Source organism: Schistocerca nitens, chromosome 2 (assembly GCF_023898315.1).
Source record: "Schistocerca nitens isolate TAMUIC-IGC-003100 chromosome 2, iqSchNite1.1, whole genome shotgun sequence".
NCBI lineage: Eukaryota > Metazoa > Arthropoda > Insecta > Orthoptera > Acrididae > Schistocerca > Schistocerca nitens.
In genome coordinates, this window is record NC_064615.1 from 744,813,379 (window position 1) to 744,837,900 (window position 24,522).

At 39.3% G+C, this 24,522-nt stretch overlaps 1 protein-coding gene across 3 annotated transcripts in view; it reads left to right on the plus strand.

The window, feature by feature from the left end:
* Window positions 1–24,522, plus strand: part of LOC126236969 (transcription factor A, mitochondrial) — a 112,906-nt gene that overhangs the window by 64,563 nt on the left and 23,821 nt on the right. For all 3 annotated transcript variants that reach the window (XM_049946675.1, XM_049946674.1, XM_049946676.1), the window contains exons 5-6: window positions 14,790–15,072; window positions 24,134–24,157. In XM_049946675.1, the coding sequence (XP_049802632.1) occupies window positions 14,790–15,020 (231 nt within the window). In that variant the 3' untranslated portion in view covers window positions 15,021–15,072; window positions 24,134–24,157. The remainder of the gene's footprint in view (window positions 1–14,789; window positions 15,073–24,133; window positions 24,158–24,522) is intronic.

The window sequence follows — 24,522 nt, forward strand, 5'->3', positions numbered from 1 at the left end:
AGAATGGTGTCCCTCAACGGAGTGTTTTAAGTGTCATGGCATTAGCCATTGCAATCAACAGTATTATGTCCACAGCACAGTGTCCTATGCTGTGTTACTTGTTTGTGAACAACTTCTCAATCTTCTGTGCATCCGTCAACCTTGCAAGAGCTACTCACCAGTTGAAGGCCTCAGTGCAAAAAGGGGATACCTTTCATTTTGCATTTCAGAAGTCTAACATGGTCTCATTAATGTTGACTGGACCATCTATGTTCAGTGCAAAATAGGGATATCTTCAGTATTTATCCATTTCTCCCACCAAGGTGATTATCAGATAAGATACTAAAGCTTATAGGACCTGGTGAATGTTACAGGAAAAGAAGTGTTATCTCCTTTTTGTGCTGAGGTCCTCAATTGCACTTGATGCTCAGGCAGTTGAAGGAATGCTCTAATACCACAATTTTTAAATTTTCATAGGAGAAAACTGTTTGTGTTAATTTTAATTGCTCCCACTCTCTTCTTAATTTAACTGTTTTAACACTGGAGGCTACTGTTTTCACTTGTAAGGAAAAGGTGAAATATCTGGGCCTCACTTTTGATGAGAGGTTAAAATGGCATCTTAAAAAAACAACTACTTAGATGCCTCAATCATAGATCTTGGGGAGCTAATATGGCATGGCTGCTCCAATTTTATAGAGCCTCTCTGCAAACCCAGCTTGAATATGGATGCCAGGTTTATGGATCAGCAAGGCCCTTGTACCTCAGGATGCAGTACACCATGAGGGTGTTAGACTGTCAACAGGGGCTTATTGCATGAATCCAGTTGCTAGCCTGTGTGCAGAGGCTAGTTAGCCCCTGTTGTCTAATAGATGCCTTCTCCTAGTGGTATGCCAAGCATACGGAACTTTGTCCATTCCAAAATCACTGGCATCCATCTCTGTTGCGCAGCCACCACTGGAACGACTGTTCCATCATCGTCCATGGGCAATGCGGCCCTTTGGGATCCACAGAAGGGAGTGCCTTGAGTTGCTACTGGTGGTGGTGATGGTGGTGGTTTGGGGGGGGGGGGGGGGACGACAACATTGATCATTGATGTCCAAAACCACAGGAGTAGTAGTGTGAGTTTTTAATGTGCCATAAAGTGACTTGGTCACCCATATTTCTAAGCCATCCAGCTACAGCCTTAATCACCTGCCTCTTTTTTAACCTCATCCAAGCCGCCGGGATTTTATTCTTGATTCTATCTAGTTATTCTGCTGTGTTTTGTCTGGCATTTGTTGAGGGCTATTCTGTGCCCCCCTTATCGCAGTTGTCATTTCAAGTCTTCTGTGTGAATGCAACATTGCTTTCCTATTTATTATTATTATTATTATTATTATTATTTAATAGATTTTCTCCACACTCTTCTATATATCATTCACATAAGGGTGCTGATGACCTTGCTTTTTAGTGCCCTTACCCACAGATCATGATCATTACCTGTATTGTAGTCACTGCACTTAGTCTTCCTACTTCCCTTTGTCTAAACCCTCCTCTCCTCCCTGCTTAGCCCCCCCCCCCCCCTTTTCCCTCTCTCCCTTATCAGACTTATATACCTCCCATCCTCTCGTTCCACATGCTGTTTCAGTTTTAAAGTTCATTTGCTACCTCCATCCTCATTTTTAATTCTTATGTAATCATCACTTTCATTCATGGCCTCTTGAGTCTTTTGAACGTAGTTTTTTTCTGTTACATTCTCCACTACCTTCAATTTTTTTCTCTGGTCTTGCTTTCCCTTTTTATCATACAATGTTCCCTAATATGTTTGAGTGTAGAATGCCAGTGTTTCTATCCCCACCTCAGTCCTTAATTTTGAAGTATTCTTCACATCAATACTGTTCTGTTATATCAGTCTCCTGTCCCTCTGAACCCATGTGGCATTTCTTTTCCAACCTTGCCTTTTTTCCTGTTCCTTTAGCTTCATATCCTGCTATTCTCCTCATTACTTTTTACAGCTTTTTTAAATTTTCTCCTAACTCCCTTACTCATATTCTTGAGACTCTTGATTATTATGGTTTGCCCCTGCCACTGTTGCACCCCACACCCTTTTACCATTTCTTCATGTGAACTTTTTCTGAGGCATTCTCTTTTCATTGCCAGTTTCCAAAGTAATCCCATCCCTCCTCTGCTACCACTCTCTCTACTCATCGTAGACAACTACTCACATGAGCTTCTCTGTCATTCTCTGCATTAGTCATATGCATAAATAATAGAAAATATTGTGTGCAATTGTAACAGATAGTATCATTTCACTTACAATAACCTTTTTACACACACACACACACACACACACACACACACACACACACACACACACACACACACACACCTCCCTCCCTCCCTCCCTCCCTCCCTCCCTCCCTCTCTCTCTCTCTGTGTGTGTGTGTGTGTGTGTGTGTGTGTGTGTGTGTGTGTGTGTGTGGGCGCGCGGGTGCATGCGCGCGTGTGTGTATAGAAGTTCTATTTTGAAATTTGATGATGGGCGATTTCATCTCAAATCGTACAGGTCAAGAGTGAATGTGTCTTATCACTATTTCAAAGTTTTCTGAAAAAAAATGTATTGTGAAGTTCCACATGATACTTCTCCACAAGAACAGTATTTTAACTTTCTGCTGATTTGTTAAAATACTACAGACCTCTGCAAATGAGAGTACTTGTGAAAATGTCATAATGAAAGCAAAAACTGAAAAATTGTAATAAAGAAACCAAAAGTGCTAGAGCTCTGAATACATTTTTAATAAGTACTTTGTTCCCAGTACTATGACACACACACACACACACACACACACACACACACACACACACACACACACGAATATGTGTGTAATTACGAAAATTTCTAACATTTTGCAAATTTCAAAAATATGTTTTGAAAATAAGAATAGTCGTAGGATGTTAACCGTCTTGAGATATGATAAAGTGGAAGGACTACTAAATGTGAGCTATGACATTAATGCATGAAATTCTTAAATAAAGATGAAAGAATCTGAAATTTTTTGGTTATTTAGAAATTTTTTTCTCCAAAACCCCCATCGTAAATGTTCTAAAAATTTCATGGTACGTTAGTTGGTGATTGCACTTAGGGAATGTACAATTAAAGTGGGCAGTACTTATCTGTACAAAATGTGAGAAAAATTTTAGGTAGACCTGGCTCTATTCTCAAGGCCAAAAAATCATGGACACTTTAAATGTTTAAATGTATCACTGATTTTAAGTGAATTTCATGAAAAACTGGTGTATCTGAATCAAAATACTTACTTTACAACATTATAAGTGAGTGGGAAAAATTCGTAATTTTGTCCAAAAACATTTTATTAAAAAAATGAGCTGTAGAATATTTATACCCATTTTTCTTTTTATGATATTATTCACAAATTAATATTGTCTTCTGCCATGGTTTTACATCTTCATGACTTTCCATGAATTAAAATTGCTTACAATATAACAGTCAACACTGCACTGTTGAAAAGAGTTCATTTTTTCTTTTTCATCTACTTGTTATTGAACTTGTGTAGCTGACCTGAATTTGCACACAGACAAGGATTGTCTAGCAAGAGCAGAACTTGGGAAATGGGAACTGCACACTGACCTTTTTATGATGGCCATTCGAAAGTATTAGCAGGACCATGAGGAATCGTAAAAGAGACGGTTATATCTTACAGCTCATGAAGGACACTTATTATCTGTCTCACCCACCACTGATTGTCAACACACAAGAAATGAAGGGGCTCACTACAAAGTCGTCTAATGTATACTGCGATCTTTGCATTTCACACACAGTAACAGGCTGCATTTCTTGGAGAATTGTTCTTGTAATGTATTGCCATTCTGGGATGCAACCCAGTAATGACTTCATTGAATTACTACCACAGGCTTCATAGCAGACCATCCTTCTCTCTTTTTTAAGTGGAATTCCCTTAATATATTTTCATTTAGAGTTAAGGGTTTCGTTTTTGTTGCTAATGTTGATACGGTGTGTTCAAATCCAGTAGAATCTCTTATAGCATCAACAGCTTCATGCTGGAGATTAAATCTTGTTGCAAGATGTTTACAGAGACCACCTATCCCATCACACAAACTTTATCAATGAGCTGTTGCTGAAAATATCCATTTTTTGTCTTAGTTTCTGTTCTACAGTGCTGACCAAGCTCATAAAGCTGAAAGTGGTTTTTAAAATGAGATGGTGCACCATCAGTCACATACACCACGTTTGGGAAATGCATGGCCTCTGGACAGTGCCATCAATTATCATGTTGACAGCATAGCATGAATGTGCACTTTCATGAATGAGATCATCATTGACAATAGAAAAGCAGTGTGATGTTCCAAGGAAGTGAGCAACACATGTGAATATTGATACCTGTGATGTGTGCCAGTGGTAACTTTGAATTTCGTTCTGCAAAGCAACAGACCAGTTCTCAGCAAAGTCGAAATGAAGAACTAAAGTGCCAGTATTCTGGGATGTGACTGATTTTACTTCTGCTAGGGCTTGTCACTGAATCCTCCGGATATGATTGTGTGCTATTCCTTTCATGCCTCAATGCCTAATCTCTGTAGTAAACTTCACCGACTCCACTGTCTTCTTAACTAACTCTCTTCCCTCCCACAATGCATAGGTTACGTCATTGTCGGTATCCTGACGATGTAATACTTCAGCAGTCATAACTTCAGCACCAGTACATGTTGCACACTCCTGCAACCAACATTTATCTTGTGGCTCTTGACATATACACAAAAGCATGAGGTCTATCTCTATGTACTCCTTTCCTGTGACACTACTTATGGCAAAACCAGCAAGTTTCAAATTAGTGCAGTACATACTTCCTTCAGTGGCTGACATTTGCCCACTTGGTCGGAAGGAGTAGAATTTTGTGAAACCAATTTTTGAACTCAGGTTCTCCTTTTTCATGAGGATATATGCTTCTCAGATTGATGTTTTGTCATATATCTTTTTACCTTTTCACGTTTTTCATCATTTTCACTAACAGAGATAACAACATCCTGGTTAGGATTTTGCCTGCTTCAATCTTTGTCATAACTGAGGTAATATTTCAGAACGGTAAGCGTATCATCTTGCAATGGAAGCCCACAGTAAGAATCTGGGTATGCCCAAATATCTTTCTCATTCTTTATTTTATGAGCTTTTGAAATCAAATAAAGTAGGAATTGGTATGTATTTCTGTATCTGCTCCTTGGAGTATCTAATTGGTATCAGTGTCAGTAACTGTACCTTCTCAGCATAGGTGGCTAGTGAGATAGCAGTATTTAGATATTGAAACCACACATCACATTTCGTGCACATATCAGAATTTTCAGGTTCTGCACCAAGTGTGCTACATTGTACATGTCACAAAGTTTTGAAGATGTTGCTCATTTAAAACTTGTTTCAATTTCTTCCACTTTTCTTTTTACATACTGTTTTCCTTTGTGCTTCTTAACAAGGGGGTATAGTAGGGGTTGTAGCAGAAATGCCAACATTTAACACATTGACAACTTCACACCCAGTAATATAAACATCTGCACTGTCTTCTCCAGTTTCACGTTCGGATGATGGTGATTGTTCAGGTGGGTTGTCACTAAATTTCTTCTTGTTGTGAGTGTAGCGATTCCTGCACAATGGATGTGATACTGAAACCGTTACTTGAGCACCAAGATATTTCTATACAATACTCTGACAGATTTCCAACAATAGTGAAGTGTTTGTCGCTTTCCTTAAACACCACCTTTTGTGTGTTTTTCATAGCCCACACACCTCACTCTTTCACTATTGTATTTCCTCATTGCCATTGCAGCTAACAAAAAGTTCAAACCAAACCCAAAACTCGATGCAGAATGGTTTATGTGCAAGTTCTCACTCGTTCGTTATATGCAAAAGTACACTGGAAACAGTGTTGCCAACATGCATATTTTATGTTAGAAATTCAGTGATGTGAATTATGCAGAATGTTGAAAAATTTTTAACACTTTACACGGTAAAATATTGCACACTGTGTTTGCACTGACTACTAACATATTAACCAAACAGTATTTTGTGTAATTCTCAAAAGTTTTTGGATGGGGGTTTTCGAGTAAATAATTCGTAGAAACTCATAAAAATGCAATTTTTTACATTTTTAGTGATAAATATTTACATAATACTGATAGCTGGGACAGAGAAGATATTATTTATAATTACATTAGTAGTATCTGGTAATATGACAGAAAAGATAGTGTTCTGTGACTTTCCAAATCAGAAAAAAAATTTAAGTAGGAAAATTAATGTAAATTTCATATTTTCATCTTAAATTTGTGAGTTAAAGAAGCCCGTAAGTGTGTGGGTGTCGACTACACACACGAAGTTGGAGCTTTATTGCAAAACATGTGCCAGGTTCTCAGTTCTTTTAGTTTATTTGTTATATTTTTTGTATTCTCTACTGTTTTAAGCGGTACGGTTCTCCCGCATTGTCCCCTGTGCTCCTTGGAGTATGGGACTATTACGCACACTGTTATAAGGGTTATTTACAAAATATACATTTTTCAAAGGGCTGTACTATTTACAAAAATTAAGATAAAACAAAAATACTTTATTTCTTAATACTTATGATATAGAGCTCTAATATATATTTTTTCCAGAGAACACGAGTTGACATGACCTGTATGTTTTGAGATGAAATCACCCTCATAATGCTTAATTACGGGACTGTAAGACAACAGAAACTTCTCATCTGCTGGTATAACTCTTTAAGACAGTAGAAACTGTAATCGAAGTGTTAAGTCACAGACAGGGACAACAAAAAGAGTGCTAAGCAAGTAAGCTTTCAGCCAAAAGACCTTCTTTTGAATTAGACAACATACAAACATTCATTCATGCAAACTCAACTCACATGCAGATAACCACTGTCTCTGGCTGCCAAGGCCAATCTTGATTTTCCATCATTGAAGACAGTAGACCCTAGAAGAAAGTGTAGTAACATTTTTGTAGTTGATTATCATTTTCAATTACTGATTATATTTTCCAAAAGTATATTGCTTTAGGTGTGCACCAAGGAAATTGTAATATGTATTTAGCAAGCGAAGGTGTGGTATAGAGAATGGCTAGGGGATAAGCTCCATAATTGTTAGTATGTACAACATCCTACAGCAGGTGTACATGGTGAACACTGCTGAAGAAATTGTGGGTTCAATCCACACCACATTGAGCAGGGATTATACAACAAGAACACAGACAGATTTACTTGTTAAGGTGCAGTACTGTACAGAAAACCACTTGCAGTTTGCAGACAAGCCAAAACAATCCATGTAGCTAACAAATTGGAGAGTCCTGCAACATCTATCCATTATAAAGAGAGGCACCGACCGTTGTGCGAAGAGACTATCAATGTATTCTTTGGTAATTTGATATGATTAATCTGTGACATTTGTAGTTATTATACAATAGTGAGAGGGCTATTCATATATGCATCTCTGACTTGCTGGTAAAGGAAACAAATCCTTGTAGCTATATTTTATGTTAGAGGTGGGGAAGGTAAACTTTGAAGGTTTCATTGTGTCAGTCAGCTCTCTGTTTTGTTTGTTAGTTTGTTGAAATGGGCAATGTTATTGTGTCACCCACCGCTTGTGAGGTACGTTCTGTCATTCACCTTCTGCGAACAGGTGGATTCAGTGCTACTGAGTTTCATAGTCAGTTGTGTCATGTGTATCGGGATGGTGGTGTGAAGTATTAGTGCAAAAAATTCGGGCTGGTTGCCCAGATGAGCATGATGAAAGTGGTAGAGGAAGATATTCAGGTGTGACATGTACTTGTCCAACATATTGATGAAATTGTGGATGTGAAACGTCCGATTGCGGCATCTGAACTTGTTGAATATGTGCCTTAGATTTCAAGGACAAGCTTCTTTAACATTATCACAGAGGTTAGATTACCATAAGTTTTGTGCACTGCTGGTGCCTAATGTCTAACTGATGTTTGAAAAACTGAAAGGGTAGGTTCAGCCTTGAGATTCCTCCAGCACTAACTTGAAGTGGAGGAGGAATTTTTTAGCAGGATCATGACTGAGGATGAGACGTGAGAGTAGTACCTGAACTCTGAAACTAATAAATAAATAAATAAAAAGGTAAAAAATAAAAGAAACAGTCCAAACAGTGAATGCACACTCAGTTCTTGCAGTAAGGTCAAAGAATTCAAGCAGACACTGTCGAACTGTAAAATTATGATTACAAAGGAATTTTGACAACTGATTTTATGAGAGTAACCCATCACAGGTGTTTTGAGAGTCTTTTACAAAACGCTGAAGGCCAGTCAAACACAAATGATGTGGAATGATTACTGAAGGAATCATTCTCCTTCGCAGTAATGTGCAACCCCATACTTTGGATCTAACGAAGGAAAATCTCAGGTTTTTTTGCTGGGAGATTTTACAACATGCTCTTCATAGTTCATACTTACCATCAAGTGACTTTCGTCTCTTCCACAAGATCAAGGCCTGGCTGGCTACTCAGTACTTCGCAACCAGTGATGCTGTCAACAGCTGGTTGAAGCACCAGGTAGGATAAAACAGCTGCTTTCACTGTATGACAAATGTTTGAATTTGTATGACAGATGTGTGGAGAAATAATGTCAGCATGTAAGTACAGATTGTAAAAAATATCTGTTTTAAATAGCCAGTTGGAGGTTAATGTATGAGTAATCATATTCTCATGATCTGTATGAGAGACAGTAGAGTTGTTGCTCAATCTACTGCAGATATTGCTTCTGTAAACAACGCAACATTTCTATTCTTCAAAGCAACTCATGGTAAAGTTCCCTAGATGTCTCACTTACACATCCTTGTGGACTTTATGGCCTGTCTCTTCCAAGTCTTTCACAGCAGGATGACTGAACAAAATCCTCTCAGTTTTCAAGTGACGTAGATTAAGCTATGATTCTTGAGCTGTAAAACTTTTGAGAATTATTCAATTATCATGGCTAGAGAACAGAGAAGTTTTTATTCACAATATTAACCGGTTGTGGTTCTGGCAATGCATTTCTTAATCCCTTAGATTGTTACTCAAGAACTGGTCCACTGGACTCGCATTCAGGAGGACGACGGTTCAATCCCGTCTCCAGCCATCCTGATTTAGGTTTTCCGTGATTTCCCTAAATCGTTTCAGGCAAATGCCGGGATGGTTCCTTTGAAAGGGTACGGCCGATTTCCTTCCCAATCCTTCCCTAACCCGAGCTTGCGCTCCATCTCTAATGACCTCGTTGTCGACGGGACGCTAAACACTCACCAACACCACCACCAAGAACTGGTCACTCTTGAGAATTGTTTGTGGTTTCCTAAACAGATAAATTATGCTTTACCAGTAGGCTTCCAAGAAATCTAAGATCCCAATTCACATTCCCTATTACTGATATCACTTGTTTATTTTTTCCACAGTTTTACTCTTAGGTATTTAAAAGATGTGGCATAATCCATATGTTTATTGCTGATTGTGAAGTCTATTTTGGCTGGTCTTTCTCTCCTGTATGTAGATCATTTAACATGTGTTCACATTGTAGAGTGTGTTGTTGGTGTTTACCATTACACAAATACCAGTCTTAAGTTCACCCTACACTTCCTTGCAACACACACTGATCAGGAGCATAGGTACAAGATATTTTTACGAGCATGTCTTGAGAAACAAACTCAATTTTTTTGTCATATTTTTATCATATTTTCATTCCTTGCCCTTTCTTGTAACTAATCAATTGAGCTGCAGTGCCAGGACAATATAGCGCTCTCTCTCTCTCTCTCTCTCTCTCTCTCTCTCTCTCTCTCTCTCTGTGTGTGTGTGTGTGTGTGTGTGTGTGTGTGTGTGTGTGTGTGTGTGTGTTTGGGGGGGGGGGGGCAATATCATATTGTTGAAGATGCATTTTCAGTTGATTTTGGTTAAGATATGGCTATAGAATTTTAAAGTGGTTTTGAAGGTAGCTTCCAAATACACAGATTACAAAATTCCAGAATTAACTAGCTTTTACAACTTAAATGAAATTTGAGCCATTGTTACTTGTGAGTTAAAGAAATTTGTACCCAGATCAATCTATTTTGTTGAATAATGATATTCAGGTATGATGGACTTCATACATACTCAAAACATGATGTGTCTTCACATGGAGACATGTTAAACAGGCTAGTAGGTCACTTTGAACCTACTGTCAAAGCAAACTGCTAACTCTGTGTAAGGGAGTGTCAGGTGGAGAAAGGACTGCAAACTGAAGTAATTTTGAAATCTGAAGGAAGAAAGGATAAAAATCTGTCTTGGACAGACAGAAGAGAGTTGCTGATGTTGGATGGCTTGGGTGCTTCAGTAATACCAATAGCTGTATCATAGGTGCATCCAGAACAGAGGGTCATCTGTGGAGGGACCAGACTAACAATGGTTCATGAAGATGGGTGACCGCCTTTTCAGTAATTGCAGAAGCAAAAGTCAGGATGATTGACAGATCTGGCCGTGTAACATTAGCCATCAGGAGCTTGTTGTGCTGGTACTGTGAACAGCTGAAAGCAGGGGAAGACTGCAACCATTATTTTTTGCCAATGGCGTGCTGCTCTACTTTATGGTTAAATTTTGATGGCATCTTCTTGTGTAAAATATCCCAGAGCTGAAGTAGCCCCCCTTTGACTCTCTGGGTGGGGAGTCCTCAGGAGAATGTCTTCATTGGTTCTACGGGTTGGAGTGTGGAATGCTAGATCCCTTAATCAGGTACGTCAGTTACAGAATTTAAAAAGAGAAATGGATAGATTGAAACTAAATGTACAGGGAATTACTGAAGCACAGTGGCAGGAAGAACAGGAGTTCTGGTCTGGTCAGGTCAGTGCAGGCTATCAACACAAAATCAAATTATGGTAATGCAAGAGTAAATCTAATGATGAATAAGAGAATAGGAATCCAGGTAAGCCACTATTAACATCATAGTGAATGCATTATAGTAGCCATGTACTTAGAGGATTGGTGTGTGGCACACAGAAACAGATATTAGAAAACAGTTAATGCTAGCTTTTGAGCTCTTCCTCTTTTTCTGGTAGGGGTACACACATTCACACTCGCAAGCAGACTGACACCCAAATAGGTAGAAAGACAAAGCCTAGTAGAAATTTGTGGATAACACAGGAGATCCAGAGTTTGACAAATGCAGAAAATAAAAATTACCAATTGAAGTAGGTGAAAGAGAATGCAGAAGACTAAAAAAAAATGAGATTGGCAGGCTAAGCAGGAACCGCTAGAAGACAAACACAAGGCTGTAGAATTGTACATAATTAGGTGAGAGAGAGATGCTCTATTTGGGAAAGAATTAGTTGTAAGAATATCAAGAGCTCAGATGTCAAGACAGAATTCATAAAGAAGGGGAGACTGAAAGGTAGAAGGAAAATATAGAGGGCGTATGTAAGGGAAATAAACTTGAGGACAGCATTATAAACACATCAAAAAAAGTTTTGCATCACCTCAGTTCTGGGAGTTCTGGAACCTGTATAGAAAATTGGAATAGGGATCAACATAAACACCATTTCTGTCTTTTTTATTACTCGTGAAAACCACACATTGCCTGCTGTACCACCATACAGCGAGACCTTAAGAGGTTGTCGTCCAGATTGCTGTATACATCGGTACCTCTAATACCCAGTAGCACGTCCTCTTGCATTTATGCATGTCTGTATTTGTCATGGCATACTATCCACAAGTTCCTCAAGGCAATGTTGGTCCAGATTGTCCCACTCCTCAGACATTCAGCGTAGATCCCTCAGAGTGGTTGGTGGGTTACATAATCCATAAACAGCCCTTTTGAATCTATCCCATACATGTTCGATAGGGTTCATGTCTGGAGAACGTGCTGGCCATTCTATTCGAGCGTTGTTATCCTGCAGGAAGTCATTCACAAGATGTGCATGATGAGGGCGTGAATTGTTGTTCATGAAGATGAATGCCTCGCCAATATGCTGCCGATATGGTTGCACTATTGGTCAGAGGATGGCATTCACGTATCATACAGCCATTACGGTGCCTTCCATGACCACCAGCGGCTTACGTCGGCTCCACATAATGCCACCCCAAAACAGCAGTGAACCTCCACCTTGCTGCACTCGCTGGACATTGTATTTAAGGCATTCAGCCTGAGCAGGTTGCCTCCAAACATGTCTCTGATGATTGTCTGGTCAAAGGCATATGCGACACTCATCTGTGAAGAGAACGTGGTGCCAATCCTGAGTGGTCCATTCGGCATGTTGCTGGGCTCATCTGTACTGTGCTGCATGGTGTCATGGTTGCAAAAATGGACCTCGCCATGGATGTCGGGAGTGAAGTTGCGCACCATGCAGCCTATTGCTCACAGTTTGAGCCATAACACGACGTCCTGTGGCTGCATGAAAAGCATTATTCAACATGGTGGCATTGTTGTCGGGGTTCCTCCAAGCCATAATCTGTATGTAGGGGTCATCCACTGCAGTAGTATCCCTTAGGTGGCGTGAGCAAGGCATGTCATCAACAGTTCCTGTTTCCTCCATGTCCGAACAACATCGTTTTGGTTCACTCCGAGATGCCTGGACATTTCCCTTGTTGAGAGCCCTCCCTAGCACAAAGTAACAATGTGGACATGATTGAACAGTGGTGTTGACTGTCTAGGCATGGTTGAACTACAGACAACATAAGCCATGTACCTCCTTCCTGGTGGAATGACTGAAACTTATTGGTTGTCACACCCCCTCCGTCTAATAGGTGCTGCTCATGCTTGGTTGTTTACATCTTTGGACTGGTTTTGTGACATGTCTGAACAGTCAAAGGGACTGTGTCTGTGATACAGTATCTACAGTTAATGTCTATCTTCAGGAATTCTGGAAACCAGGGTGATGCAAAACTTTTTTTGTTCATAATGGGAGACCTGATACTACAAGAAGAATTTCACAGAGTACTGAAAAACCTAAGTAGGAATAAGGCCCAGGAGCAGATGACATTCCCCCAGAATTACTGAGATCCTTATGAGAGCCAGCCACGACAAAGTTATTCCATGTAGTGTGCAAGAAACATGAGCCAGACAAATTAACCTCAGATTGAAGTTCCAAAGAAGGCGGGTGCTGACAGATGTGAGGAATACGACTGAACTATCAGTTTAATAATTCATGGTTGCGAAATATTGATGCCACAGAATAATGTATAAACTGGTAGAAGCTAACTTCAGGGAAGATTACTGTGTATTCTGGAGAAACATAGGAACACATGAAGTCATACTGATGCTATGGCTTATTCTAAAAGATAGGATTAGCATGAAGGAAGATAAACCTCTGTTTATATAATTGGTAGTTTTAGAGAAAGCTTTTGTCAGTGTTGACATGACTACACTCTTTGCTGCTTTGCTGCAAAGCAAGAAAAAAGATTATTTACAGCTAATACAAATACCAAATGGCAGAGTTACAAGATTCAAAGGACATAAGAAGGAAGCTGTAGTTGAGACGTGACTGAGACAGACTTGTAACCTATCCCATATGTCATTGAGGTGGTACAATGAGCAAGCTATGAAGGAAACAAAGAAGAAATTTTAAAAAGGATTTAAAGTTCAGGCAGTAGAAATAAAAAGTGGTGTTTTGCCAGTGGCATTTTAATTCTCCTGCTCACTAGGCAGATGAAATAAAAAGTGACGTTTTGCCAATGGCATTTTAATTCTCCTGCTCACTAGGCAGATGCAATAACCATTACGCCAACCTGGCACAGTGGCTTTGCACAACTGCATGCACTACCCTAGCATGCCTCCCTCCTCAGTCCAAATTCCCATTCATGCCTCATTCCACTTGGTATTCCCCCTTAACTTGAATGGGATTGCAGAGGCTCTCCAACTGTATAGGAATAGCGTCTCAGCTTGAAAGGAAATGAGCGATCCCTGAGACATGAATGGAAATTTGGATTGAGGAGGGAGGCATGCTAGGGTAGTCCATGCATTTGTGCAAAAGCCACAGTGTTTGGGTGGAGTAGTGGTTAGCGCATCTGTTAAGTGAGGAGGAGACCCAGGTTCGAATCTCAGCCTTGGTACACATTTTCATTTGTTGCTTCAGTCTGCATGTATACATCATAAATGTTTGAGACTTGAGGCTGTCTGAGACAGATAAGGAATGGAAGATCAGTTGAATAGAGGGGATAGTGTATTGAAAGGAGGCTGTAAGATAAACATCAATATAGTAGATTAAGAAATGAGACATTAAAAGTGATTGACAAGTTTTACTATTTGAGTAGTAAAATAGTTAGTGATTATCGAAAGTAGAGGATATAAAATGAAAGAAAAGTGTTTCAGAAAAAGAGGAATTTGTTGACATCAATAGTTTAAAATGAAGTTATTTCTAACAGAAAGGATGGTTTTTACATGAATGGATAGACTGTCTTCATGGTCAAGGTAGTTTAGCATGAATTGCTCTATTATAGATGATATGCTTTTGCTTTCTGCACCTCATGAACTAGCTCATCCAACAAATTACAGGGATACAAAGAGCCTACACATGAGGAATCAGCTTTTCACATATGCAAAACATTACCAGAGTTGAAAGTCACTATCATAATCATGCTATTAAAAGAATGAATACTTTAAAATGTTAAAAATTAAACAGTGTGAAATTAATGCCTCTCTTCTTTATATTCTGAAGTATTTGATGAATAATTAATTAGTTCTAATTATTTTCATAATTTGACAATCATTGTAAATACATGCTACACAACATAAAGGAAATATGTTTGACACATTTAGAATAATCTTTCTTGAAAGCTTTGTAATGATATTATGCATACTGTTACAGGAATGGCAGGCAAAAGTTGCAGAGGAATGGCAACAGTTACCTGATAATGAGAAGGAGGAGTACTCAAAAAAGTCACAGCGTGATCTTGCAGACTACCAAGAACGGCTGCAAGAGTGGGAAGAACGCATGATTCGCCTTGGCCACATAGATATAGTGCGGAAAGAAGCTCTTATTGAGTCTCGTGATAGTTCAAGAGGTACCCTTCATCACCGATCTCACAGTCGAGAATAGCAATATGCTTGCTCCAACCCATCACCCTTGGCATCAAAACAGATTGTGGAAGGTATGTGATTTTAGATGTTTCATGGCAGTTCTTTACTTTGTACCAAAGTTTTTATATTCAAATTACAGAGACCTTAATTTTGATTATCAGCCGGTCTTTTTTGAGTTTATAAATATATCACTTTGGGATTTTATGTGTGTGTCAGATTGATTTCAAATACCAAAAAATGGTTTGAATAAAATCATTTCGAGTATTAGGCTGCATCTTTAGGAAACACTAGAACTAACGTGCAGAAATTTCAAAAATTTCTGCACTGGTCCTCTTAAGAACTCTGAACTGTTCAAAAGGGACCACTGCAAAGATGATATAAGTATTGCTATGTTAGTTGTTTTGGTGTCTCACAATGATGTGGCTAATATCCAAAATAGTTCTATTTAGATTTACACAGGTTGCAGGAGCCTGTGAATTTGAACAATGATTTTGACATTCATGTTGTATTTGTTATGCCTCATTGTCAAAGTTAAATTACCAGATGTACTATCATAATTTAGATTTATAGCTGTCAGTTCCTTCACCTTCCTTCCTTGCCTACAGTTCCTAAACTCTTAGTGAATAATGATTAATTATCATAATATGATTTTTGCAGCATTACAAGGTCTTCCATTTTGTTATTGTTTGTGCATGTCAGATGAAATACACTTGAGTGATCAAAGAGAATGTGAAACCACCAAGATGTGTGAATGATGAGAATAACTGAGCACAAAGGAGTATCAAGTATGATTCTAATAGCAGTTTTCTCAGAACTTTGGTAGATGAGTTCTCTTTTACACATGTTGCACTACATTAGTGCACATCAAAAATTTGGTACAAAAATTTTATGTTAAATTTAAATCCATTTTTGTGCATGTGTCATGATATATTGTGTACTTTTGTATGGTGTACTGCAAAAAATGTATGATGTGCTAGAGCATCAGCTGTAATCAGCATTTCTGCTTTATATGGTTTTTAGCAGTGGTATCCTCATTCAAAGAATCATTCACCCTGAATTCCAGTTTATATCACAGTGAATAAATGTACGTTTTTGAGAAGTTTCAGAAGTTGTGATGCTGTTCATAACATATTTCATACTAAGAAAAGAAAAAAAATAGGCATTATAATTAGCATATTTTGTTACATTTAAATTTCCCTTCCAGCAGAGTTTATGTGTCTGCATTTATCAAATTAACTCTGTTTTTTGAATTTGTTAGCAACTATAACCTCAAAAACAGAAAATTTGTAACTATTATCACACGTTTAATAGAAATCTCATTCTGCACACTAATTGCGTGAGGTCTAAAAGGGGATTAGTAATACCTAAAACATAACAGATCCAGAAATTAAAAGAGAATCAGCAGGCTTATTGTAAAAGTTATTTGTTTATTATTCTGTAAAATTTGCACCAGCCTTGGTGCAGCCCCACCATGAATGCTGTTCCCAAACACAGGATGAGTTAGTTGACACATGTAAGAAGCTGGAAATTGCCGTGACTATTGTCAACCAGTTGGAAGCTGCTGCAAATGGGTGTTTCTGGAGAGCACGCAAGAGTCATGTACCAGAGATACTTGAAGTACCTGAAGTACCAGGTGGTTTAGATTAAAGTACAGCTGCTCAAGGAGATCCAGTGTGGGCTGTAATTATCATATAACAGTGAGACTAGGTAGATATGCTAATGTGTTAATGCAGAACTGATTTACGGTGGAAAAAAAATTAGTTCAATGTTGGCCACCAAGAGCAAATCTGGCACTGTACAGCATCTCGTTGTCTACAGTACTCATAGTAAGCAAATTGTCTAAGCAGTGGTTAGTAGTAAAGTCAACATTATGCCTGTCTCACTTGCTTGACCTTTTCTGCTCATGTCCTGTTTCTAATCTATTACACATGGAAACATTTCTATATATCTTTCTTGCATTCACAATGCCAGATTGCAGCTAGTGCCAAAATTGATACTAATCTTTTTCTTGCATAAGTCAATTCTGTATTTACACACCATGTTTCATTGCCATATGGTAATTATGGCCCACGCTGGATGTCTGTGAGTAGCTGCATTTTAATTATAACCCCTCGGTTCTATCCTTGTTTGTGAGAGGCACATCGGTGGTAGGGAAGACAGGTACCACGGAGAATTCAGGGTGTTACACCCATCCCTTCTAACCAACAAGTTCAAGGTGCTGCCTTCCACAGAAATGGAAACTGAGCTAGTGAGGCTCACTTCGCCTGTTAGGAAACCTGTTGTCGTGTTTTAAGAGGAAGGAGATGCAAAAGGGTAAAGTCTATTAATGATTGACAGTTAAAACATACGGCAAATAATTGTATCACTTAGGCGAATGACAACAAGGGATTTGAAAGAATGCCAATTGCACTCAGTGCATGTGCCTGGGGGGCAACATTCAACATGTTTGAAGAGACTATTCTGGCAGCCATTTGACGGAACAGGGTGCAACCAACTGTAGATTGTGGCACAGTTTTGAGAAAACAATGCCCGTCATCTGGGCTCCGAGGCCGTAGGCGGATCATTTCAGTGACTGGCAGAGAAAATTGGAAAAACCAGCCTTGCTCAGTGTTTCATCTAAGCTCATAATGTGCATCACCAGAATTGATCTTGGTTCCTGATTGTGAGTCGAGTAGGACTTAACCAGAGACTTCGAATGTTCTGCGACAAGGTAGCCTGCAACTTCCTAGACATGGGACATAGGGCTGTGAACTGTAAGGTCCCCCTAAATGGGTCAGGCGTGTACTACACATCAGAGAGTGCTACCCAGGTAGCTATCTGCATCTAGGGCGCACATAAGAGCTTTCCAGATTAGGCAACACCCCATCCAGCTGTAGGGAACCTAGATGTGTCAGCATAAGATACACAGAAATGCCCTCTGCAGGTGAGAATATTAAAATACTTTTGGTTAACTGCTGAAGCATTCGTAACAAAGTGCCAGAGTTTGAAGCACTCCTGAAAAGCAGTGAACTTGCATAATATAAGGGGCGTTCAAAAAGAAATGAGCCGGAGCCATAATTACAGAAACCATTACCTATGTGTTAGAAGTATTGACCCTGGCTGTTGAGACACTTGTCCCACTGTGACACAAGGTGGTGAATGGCTGTCTCATAAAATTCTCAGGGCTGCAGTGTTAACTACTTTCACATGTACAGCTGGACATTGCCATCCACATGAGTGCAGGAAAGGTTATGCTGACATTCTTCTTTGACCAAGATGGCCCCCTTCCGATTCACTTTCTGCAGCACCAGACAACAGTGAACGCCCAGCATTATTGCAAACCTTGACCACCCTTCACCAAGCGATCAAATCTAAACGACCAGGCAATCTCACCCATGGGCTCATTCTGCTCCACGACAATGCAAAGCCTCATACAGCCAACACAGTCATGGCACTCCTGCAGAAATTCAAATGGGAGGTTCGCAGCCATCCTCCACACAGTCTGGACATCTGTCCCTGTGATTACTCCATTTTTGATCCTCTTAAAAAGGCTCTGAGGGGCCAATGATTCACCTCGGACAATGACGTCCAGCTGTATGTGCGGAACTGGTTAACATCACAGCCCTGGGAATTTTATGAGACAATCATTCACTGCCTTGTGTCACAGTGGGATAAGTGTCTCAACAGCCAGGGTCAACACTTCTAACATACAGGTACTGGTTTCTGTAATTATGCCTCTGGCTAGTTTCTTTTTGAACGACCCTTTTGCTAGGAACAGAAAAGCTAGTTAAAACCTGAAATCAATAGTAGTGAAATTTTTAGGGAAAATTTAAGTATGTATCAAAGCAGAGGATAACAGTAAATGGGAGTGGTGTATTTGCTACAGTAGACACTCAACCCATCGAGATAAAAATAGAAACTGCATGGAGATCATCTTCGCAAGACACTCTGTCAGAGATATTCTGTTGACCACCAGGCTCATCTCCAGATATAACTGAAAACTTGAGAGAAAACCTAAGTTCACTAGTACATATGTGCCTCAGTGATGTTGCCATCATAACAGCTTTTTATGCGGTAGGCTTGACAAGATGTCCTGGAAACATTGCTAAATGCATCCTCTGAGAACTGCCTAGAACAGATTGTTTGGAAACCCACTCATGATAGAATATTTTGGATCTATGAGGGTAGTTTGAAAAGTTCATGGGATCACCACGAGAGGTCAGCGCTAGTGCAACGAGTTTTTCTTGTGATATTCATTGGACTGTTGCCTGTAAACACATGCCGTGTCGGTGCTCTCAGAAGAGAGCTGTGGCAGTGACGTGGTTCAGTTGTTACTCCCCTGTAGTGATTTGCAAAGATGGGAAAAATCGAGATTCAAGCAGTAATTATGTACGTCGTAAAGAAAATTATGAAAGCATGCTGATTTCCAGAATACACTGGGGGACTCTGCTCCTGCATATTCAACTGTTGCCAAGTGGACTAATGAATTTAAATATGTTCAGGAGAGCTTAGGTGATCTTCATAGTGGTCAGCCAAGATGTGTCACTTCTCCAGAAATCATTGCAAAAATGGTCATGGAGGATCACCGATTGAAAATGCGTGAAATTTCTTACACTTGCCAGATGTCATCTGAAAGGGTATATCACATTTTAACTGAAGAATTAGAAATGAAAAAATTGTCTGCAAGATGGGTACCGTGAGTCTTGATGTGTGCTCGCACACATGTGCTTCCACCATGGCAAAATTATACGAGCTAAGGTATGAATTGTTGCCACACCCACCTTATTTACCTGATGTGGCGCCATCAGATTTCCATCTCTACCCAAAACAGAAATTTTATCTTGGTGGACAAAGATTCACTTCAAAGAAAGAATTGATAGCTGGAGTTGACAACTACTTTGAAGGCCTGGAGGAAACTCATTTTCTAGATGGGATCAAGGCACTGGAACATCATTGGACCAAGTGCATTTACCTAAAAGTAGACTACATTGGAAAATAAAAAAGTTTCAGTGATGTAAGTACTTTTTTTCTATTCCGTGCCGAGAACTTCTCAAACCACCCTCGTAATAGCAACAAATAGAGCTGATCTCTTTGAAGATATCCACATAGAAACTGGTATCAGTAACAGTGAGGCACTTGTAGCAACAGTGATTACTGAAAGTACAAATGGAAACTAAAACAAGTAGAAGAATTGACACTGTCCAGTCACATTAATGTGATCACCTGTCAAAAGCCTGAATAAACACTTTTTGCTTCACAGACTGCTGCAAGAAGTGCAGGAAGAGAGTCAATGATGTTCTGAAAATACCGACAGGGATATGGAGCCATACTGATTCCAGTGCCATGGCCAGCCATGCTAGGTTTCTTGGTTGAGGATTCATGGTGTGAGCAGCCTGATCGAGTGGTCCCACAGATTCTGGATTGGATTTAAAGACAGTGAGTTTGGTGGCCAGGGAATTATCATAAAGTCGTCCTGGTGCTGTTCGAACTTTACACATTCACTGCAATCTGTCTGACACATTACATTGTCCTGCTGGTAGATGCCATCATGCCAAGGATAAAGAAATCGCATGCAGGGGTGGACATGGTACCCAAGGATAGATGCATGCTTGTGTTGATCCATTGTACCTTCCAGAATGATATCACGCAGGGAATGTCACAAAAATATTTTCCAGCCCATAACACTCCCTCCTCCAGTCTGGATCCTTCTGATGATTGTCAGGTGTCGGCTATCTATCTGATGTAGCATAAAACATTGGGTGTATGAACCAGCCACCTGCTGCAGAGACACACACGCAGCAATGTTCAACGAACAGTCATTGAGGAGGCACTGTAGGTAGCCCCTCGATTCATTTGGGCTGTCAGTTGCTCAACAGATGCATGTGTATTTGCCAGTACACTCCTCTGCATGTGGTGTTTGCCCCTGTCGTCTATGAGCTTTGGTGTACCACAGTTTCCTTTTTACTGGTTTTGAGTAGCACCATTTTACTATGCATTCTATGCTTTCACCATGGCAGCCCAGGAACAGTTCAAATTTAGCCATTTCTAAATGCTTCCCTCTTTGACCTGAAAGCCAATGATCATGCCATTTTGGACGTCACAGAAATCGCTCCATTTCCACATTATGAAAATGATAACGCTAATTTCCATGCCCCCCGACATGTTTTATATACTGTCCACTACTAGTGCTGCCACGTGCCATCTGTGGGTGGTCATTGCATTTTGATGTTGAACATGTATTTGCATGTTTATGTCGAACATAGGTGGTGGTCACATTAATGTGACGGAACCATGTTTATATTCACCAAATAAGAAGCTCGAACCACTTAACTCTGAAGAGGGGCATATTGAAAATCTTTGGCTCAGATTTAGAAGAATAGTTGATCATGTTGTTCATAGGCATTGTACCTAGTAGAACAGTTCATTATGAGATAGAGCCTTGCATGATATAGGATCATTTATAAAGACACAGAGACTGCTGTATAATAGCCATATTATCAAAGGATCTCTTACAAAACTCAAAGAAGTTCTGGTCATTTGTAAAGGCTGTTAATGGTACCAAAGTTAGTGTCCAGATATTCATGCATGAGACTAAAATTGAGGATGGCAAAGCCAAAACAGAAATGCTGAATGAGGTTTCCATTCATTTACAAATGAAAATCCAAGATTATTGCTACAGTTTAATTCTCGCACCACTGCAAGGATGAATGGCATTGAGAAACAGCTTGGATTGCTAAAATTGAACAAAGCTCAAGGGCATGATAAAATCCCTAACAGATTCTATGCCAATTTTGCAGCCGAGTTAGCCCCTTTTTATCTTTAATCTGTCTAGATCCTGTGAGTAAAAAACAGTGCCCAGAAGTGAGTAGTTAGTTATTGCTCAGTTGTGTGGGACCTCTGCTAAATAGGAGTAAGATGGGATATTAAATGCACACAGAGAAGGGCAACATGAATGGTCACAGGTTTGTTTGATGTGTGGGAGAGTGTCACAGTGATGCTGAAGAAACTGTACTGGCAGTTACTTGAATATAAGATGCCACCTATTCTGATAAAGCATACTTATAACAAGTTTCAAGAACCAGTTTTGATTGATGAATCTAGGAATATACTACAATCCCCTATTATCACTCCCATAGGGAATGCAAGGGCAATATTAGAGTAATTACAGTATGCACCAGAGGTGTTTAAACATCTATTTCTCCAGTGCTCCATATGTGAATGGTGCAAGAAGAGGCCCTAATAACTAGTGCAGTTGGAAATACCCTCTGTCATACACTTCACATTGATTTGCAGAGTATGGATGTAGATAGAATCCTTGCCTAATTGTGTATGTTGCTCTTCTTTTCTCTGCCCACTTTTTTCCATCCTTTATTGATTTTTCTTTTTGTTTTTGTCTTCTTCTATCCACTTTAATTTTCTGATGTAGTACAAGGTTATCATCATTATGTAATTTTCTCTGATTTTTTCCATGTATACACCAATTGTATGCTCTTTCTTGGCTGCCCATTATCTTTTTGCTCCATCTCTCCATTTTTTCTTATCCATATTAGCACGTATTGCCATGTGCCCTATCTCCAATATACATATTCCAAATTTATTTGCCCATATTTTTCTTTTAATATCATACTGACTATTCCAGTCTGCTATTTTTACATGTGTTCACTCTTTGCCGGCCGAAGTGGCCGTGCGGTTAAAGGCGCTGCAGTCTGGAGCCGCAAGACCGCGACGGTCGCAGGTTCGAATCCTGCCTCGGGCATGGATGTTTGTGATGTCGTTAGGTTAGTTAGGTTTAACTAGTTCTAAGTTCTAGGGGACTAATGACCTCAGCAGTTGAGTCCCATAGTGCTCAGAGCCATTTGAACCATTTTGTTCACTCTTTCCTTATTTTTTCTCCATACCTTTCTCTGTAGTTTGTTGCATATGGCTGTCTTTGATGTATCAATACCAGTCACTTCCTGAAAACTGTATGGCTTGCACAAAAACTTATTCCATGTATAGTTTGTGTGTTCTCCTCGTTACTGCTCATGATTCTTATGGCTGTGACTGTAAAGTGCACAAGAGATCACTATACTTCTACAATATGAAGGCAACTGGTTGCATTTAGATGCAGGTCAGTCTTTGTGTGCACCCTATAAACATTACAACCCAATAATCTTACCATATAATCTGGATATCCAGAAAAAGAACTTGTCTGTATTGTTTCTTGAGATGTGAAAGATAGTTTGTCAGCGAAAGGAATTGAAATTTTTGCTATCATACTCAAAAATGTATAACATGTTGTTCTTCTGGCAAATAAAATCATGAAGAAATTGATTCACTTGCATGATATCCTTGTCATTTAACTGATTCACAGAGCGGTATTTTGAAGAAAAAAAAATTTAAATTGTCAAGTCATTATTGTTGCACATTAAATGGACGCAGGGTGCAGGTTACTGCTAATTGCAGAGGTGCATATTCTGCTTCACATTGTTCAGTGTCATGTTGCACCTTATCTCTGACATGGTTCAGTACATGCATTGAAGAGATTTAAAAAAAAACTGAAGAGAGATTTTCATTTCATTTCACATATTTAGTCTTTAAAAAAGTCACTGGAAGATATTTTCAGCTTCTAAATTGCTGTTGGAAATTTTTGATAATGTCTGTCCTCTCTATTTTTCTTTACAGATGTGTAATGTTTGCCTTGCCTTTCAGACAAATTACTAAGCCTGAGGCTTTCAGAGATTTTGCATACATTGTTAACTAAGAATACGAGTCTTTCATTTGAATTCCATATCAAGTGACACAAAATGTATCAAGTTACAATATAGTGCTTATTTAAGAATTCCTCTGATTTAATTTGTCCTCGAGATGATGCTGTTCCATGTTTCCTTAAGACAAAGATCAGTCCTATTCATTGTTTACAGTATCCAGATTCTTGCAAGCTGAAGCTAATTAAGTAAATATGGCAACAGCAGAAAATGTCGAAACTGGCAAATTTCAGGCATTATGAACCACAGCTTCTGCCATGACTTAAAAGAAAATGATTTCAAATCCAGAGTACATGTTCTACTGCAGTTGTTCCCCCTTCCAACTATTGTTTATTTTTATGTAGCTTCTAGCAAGCATTGATTACATAATTGTTGTACATTAGGATATTTCTTCTGTTTGTTTCAGAGTCCATGGAACATCAGGCAGCAGGTATGTAGGGTTTAGATTCTGTCATTAAATAGACTGTGGTTACTATGTAATTTAATTGAGTTTTAGTGTGATATCACATGTGACAACATCTTCATAAACATAACCTTGGGAGGGAGGGAGGGAGGGGGGGAGGGAGAAGAGCAGAATGTTGGCATAATTGTTTTATTAAAATTTTGTTAAATGTTCAAGCACGAATCCGTAAAAAGTGGTAAAGCAGTTACTAATGCAGAGATTATTTCGAACACAATAGTGCTCTACTAGGCATAGTCCTGTTGGAAGTGTTACGATGTTGTTTTCCTCTGACCTTTGAACTGGCTTACCCAGCCAGTTATAGGGGGAGAAACAGTTCAATGTCACTTCTGAAC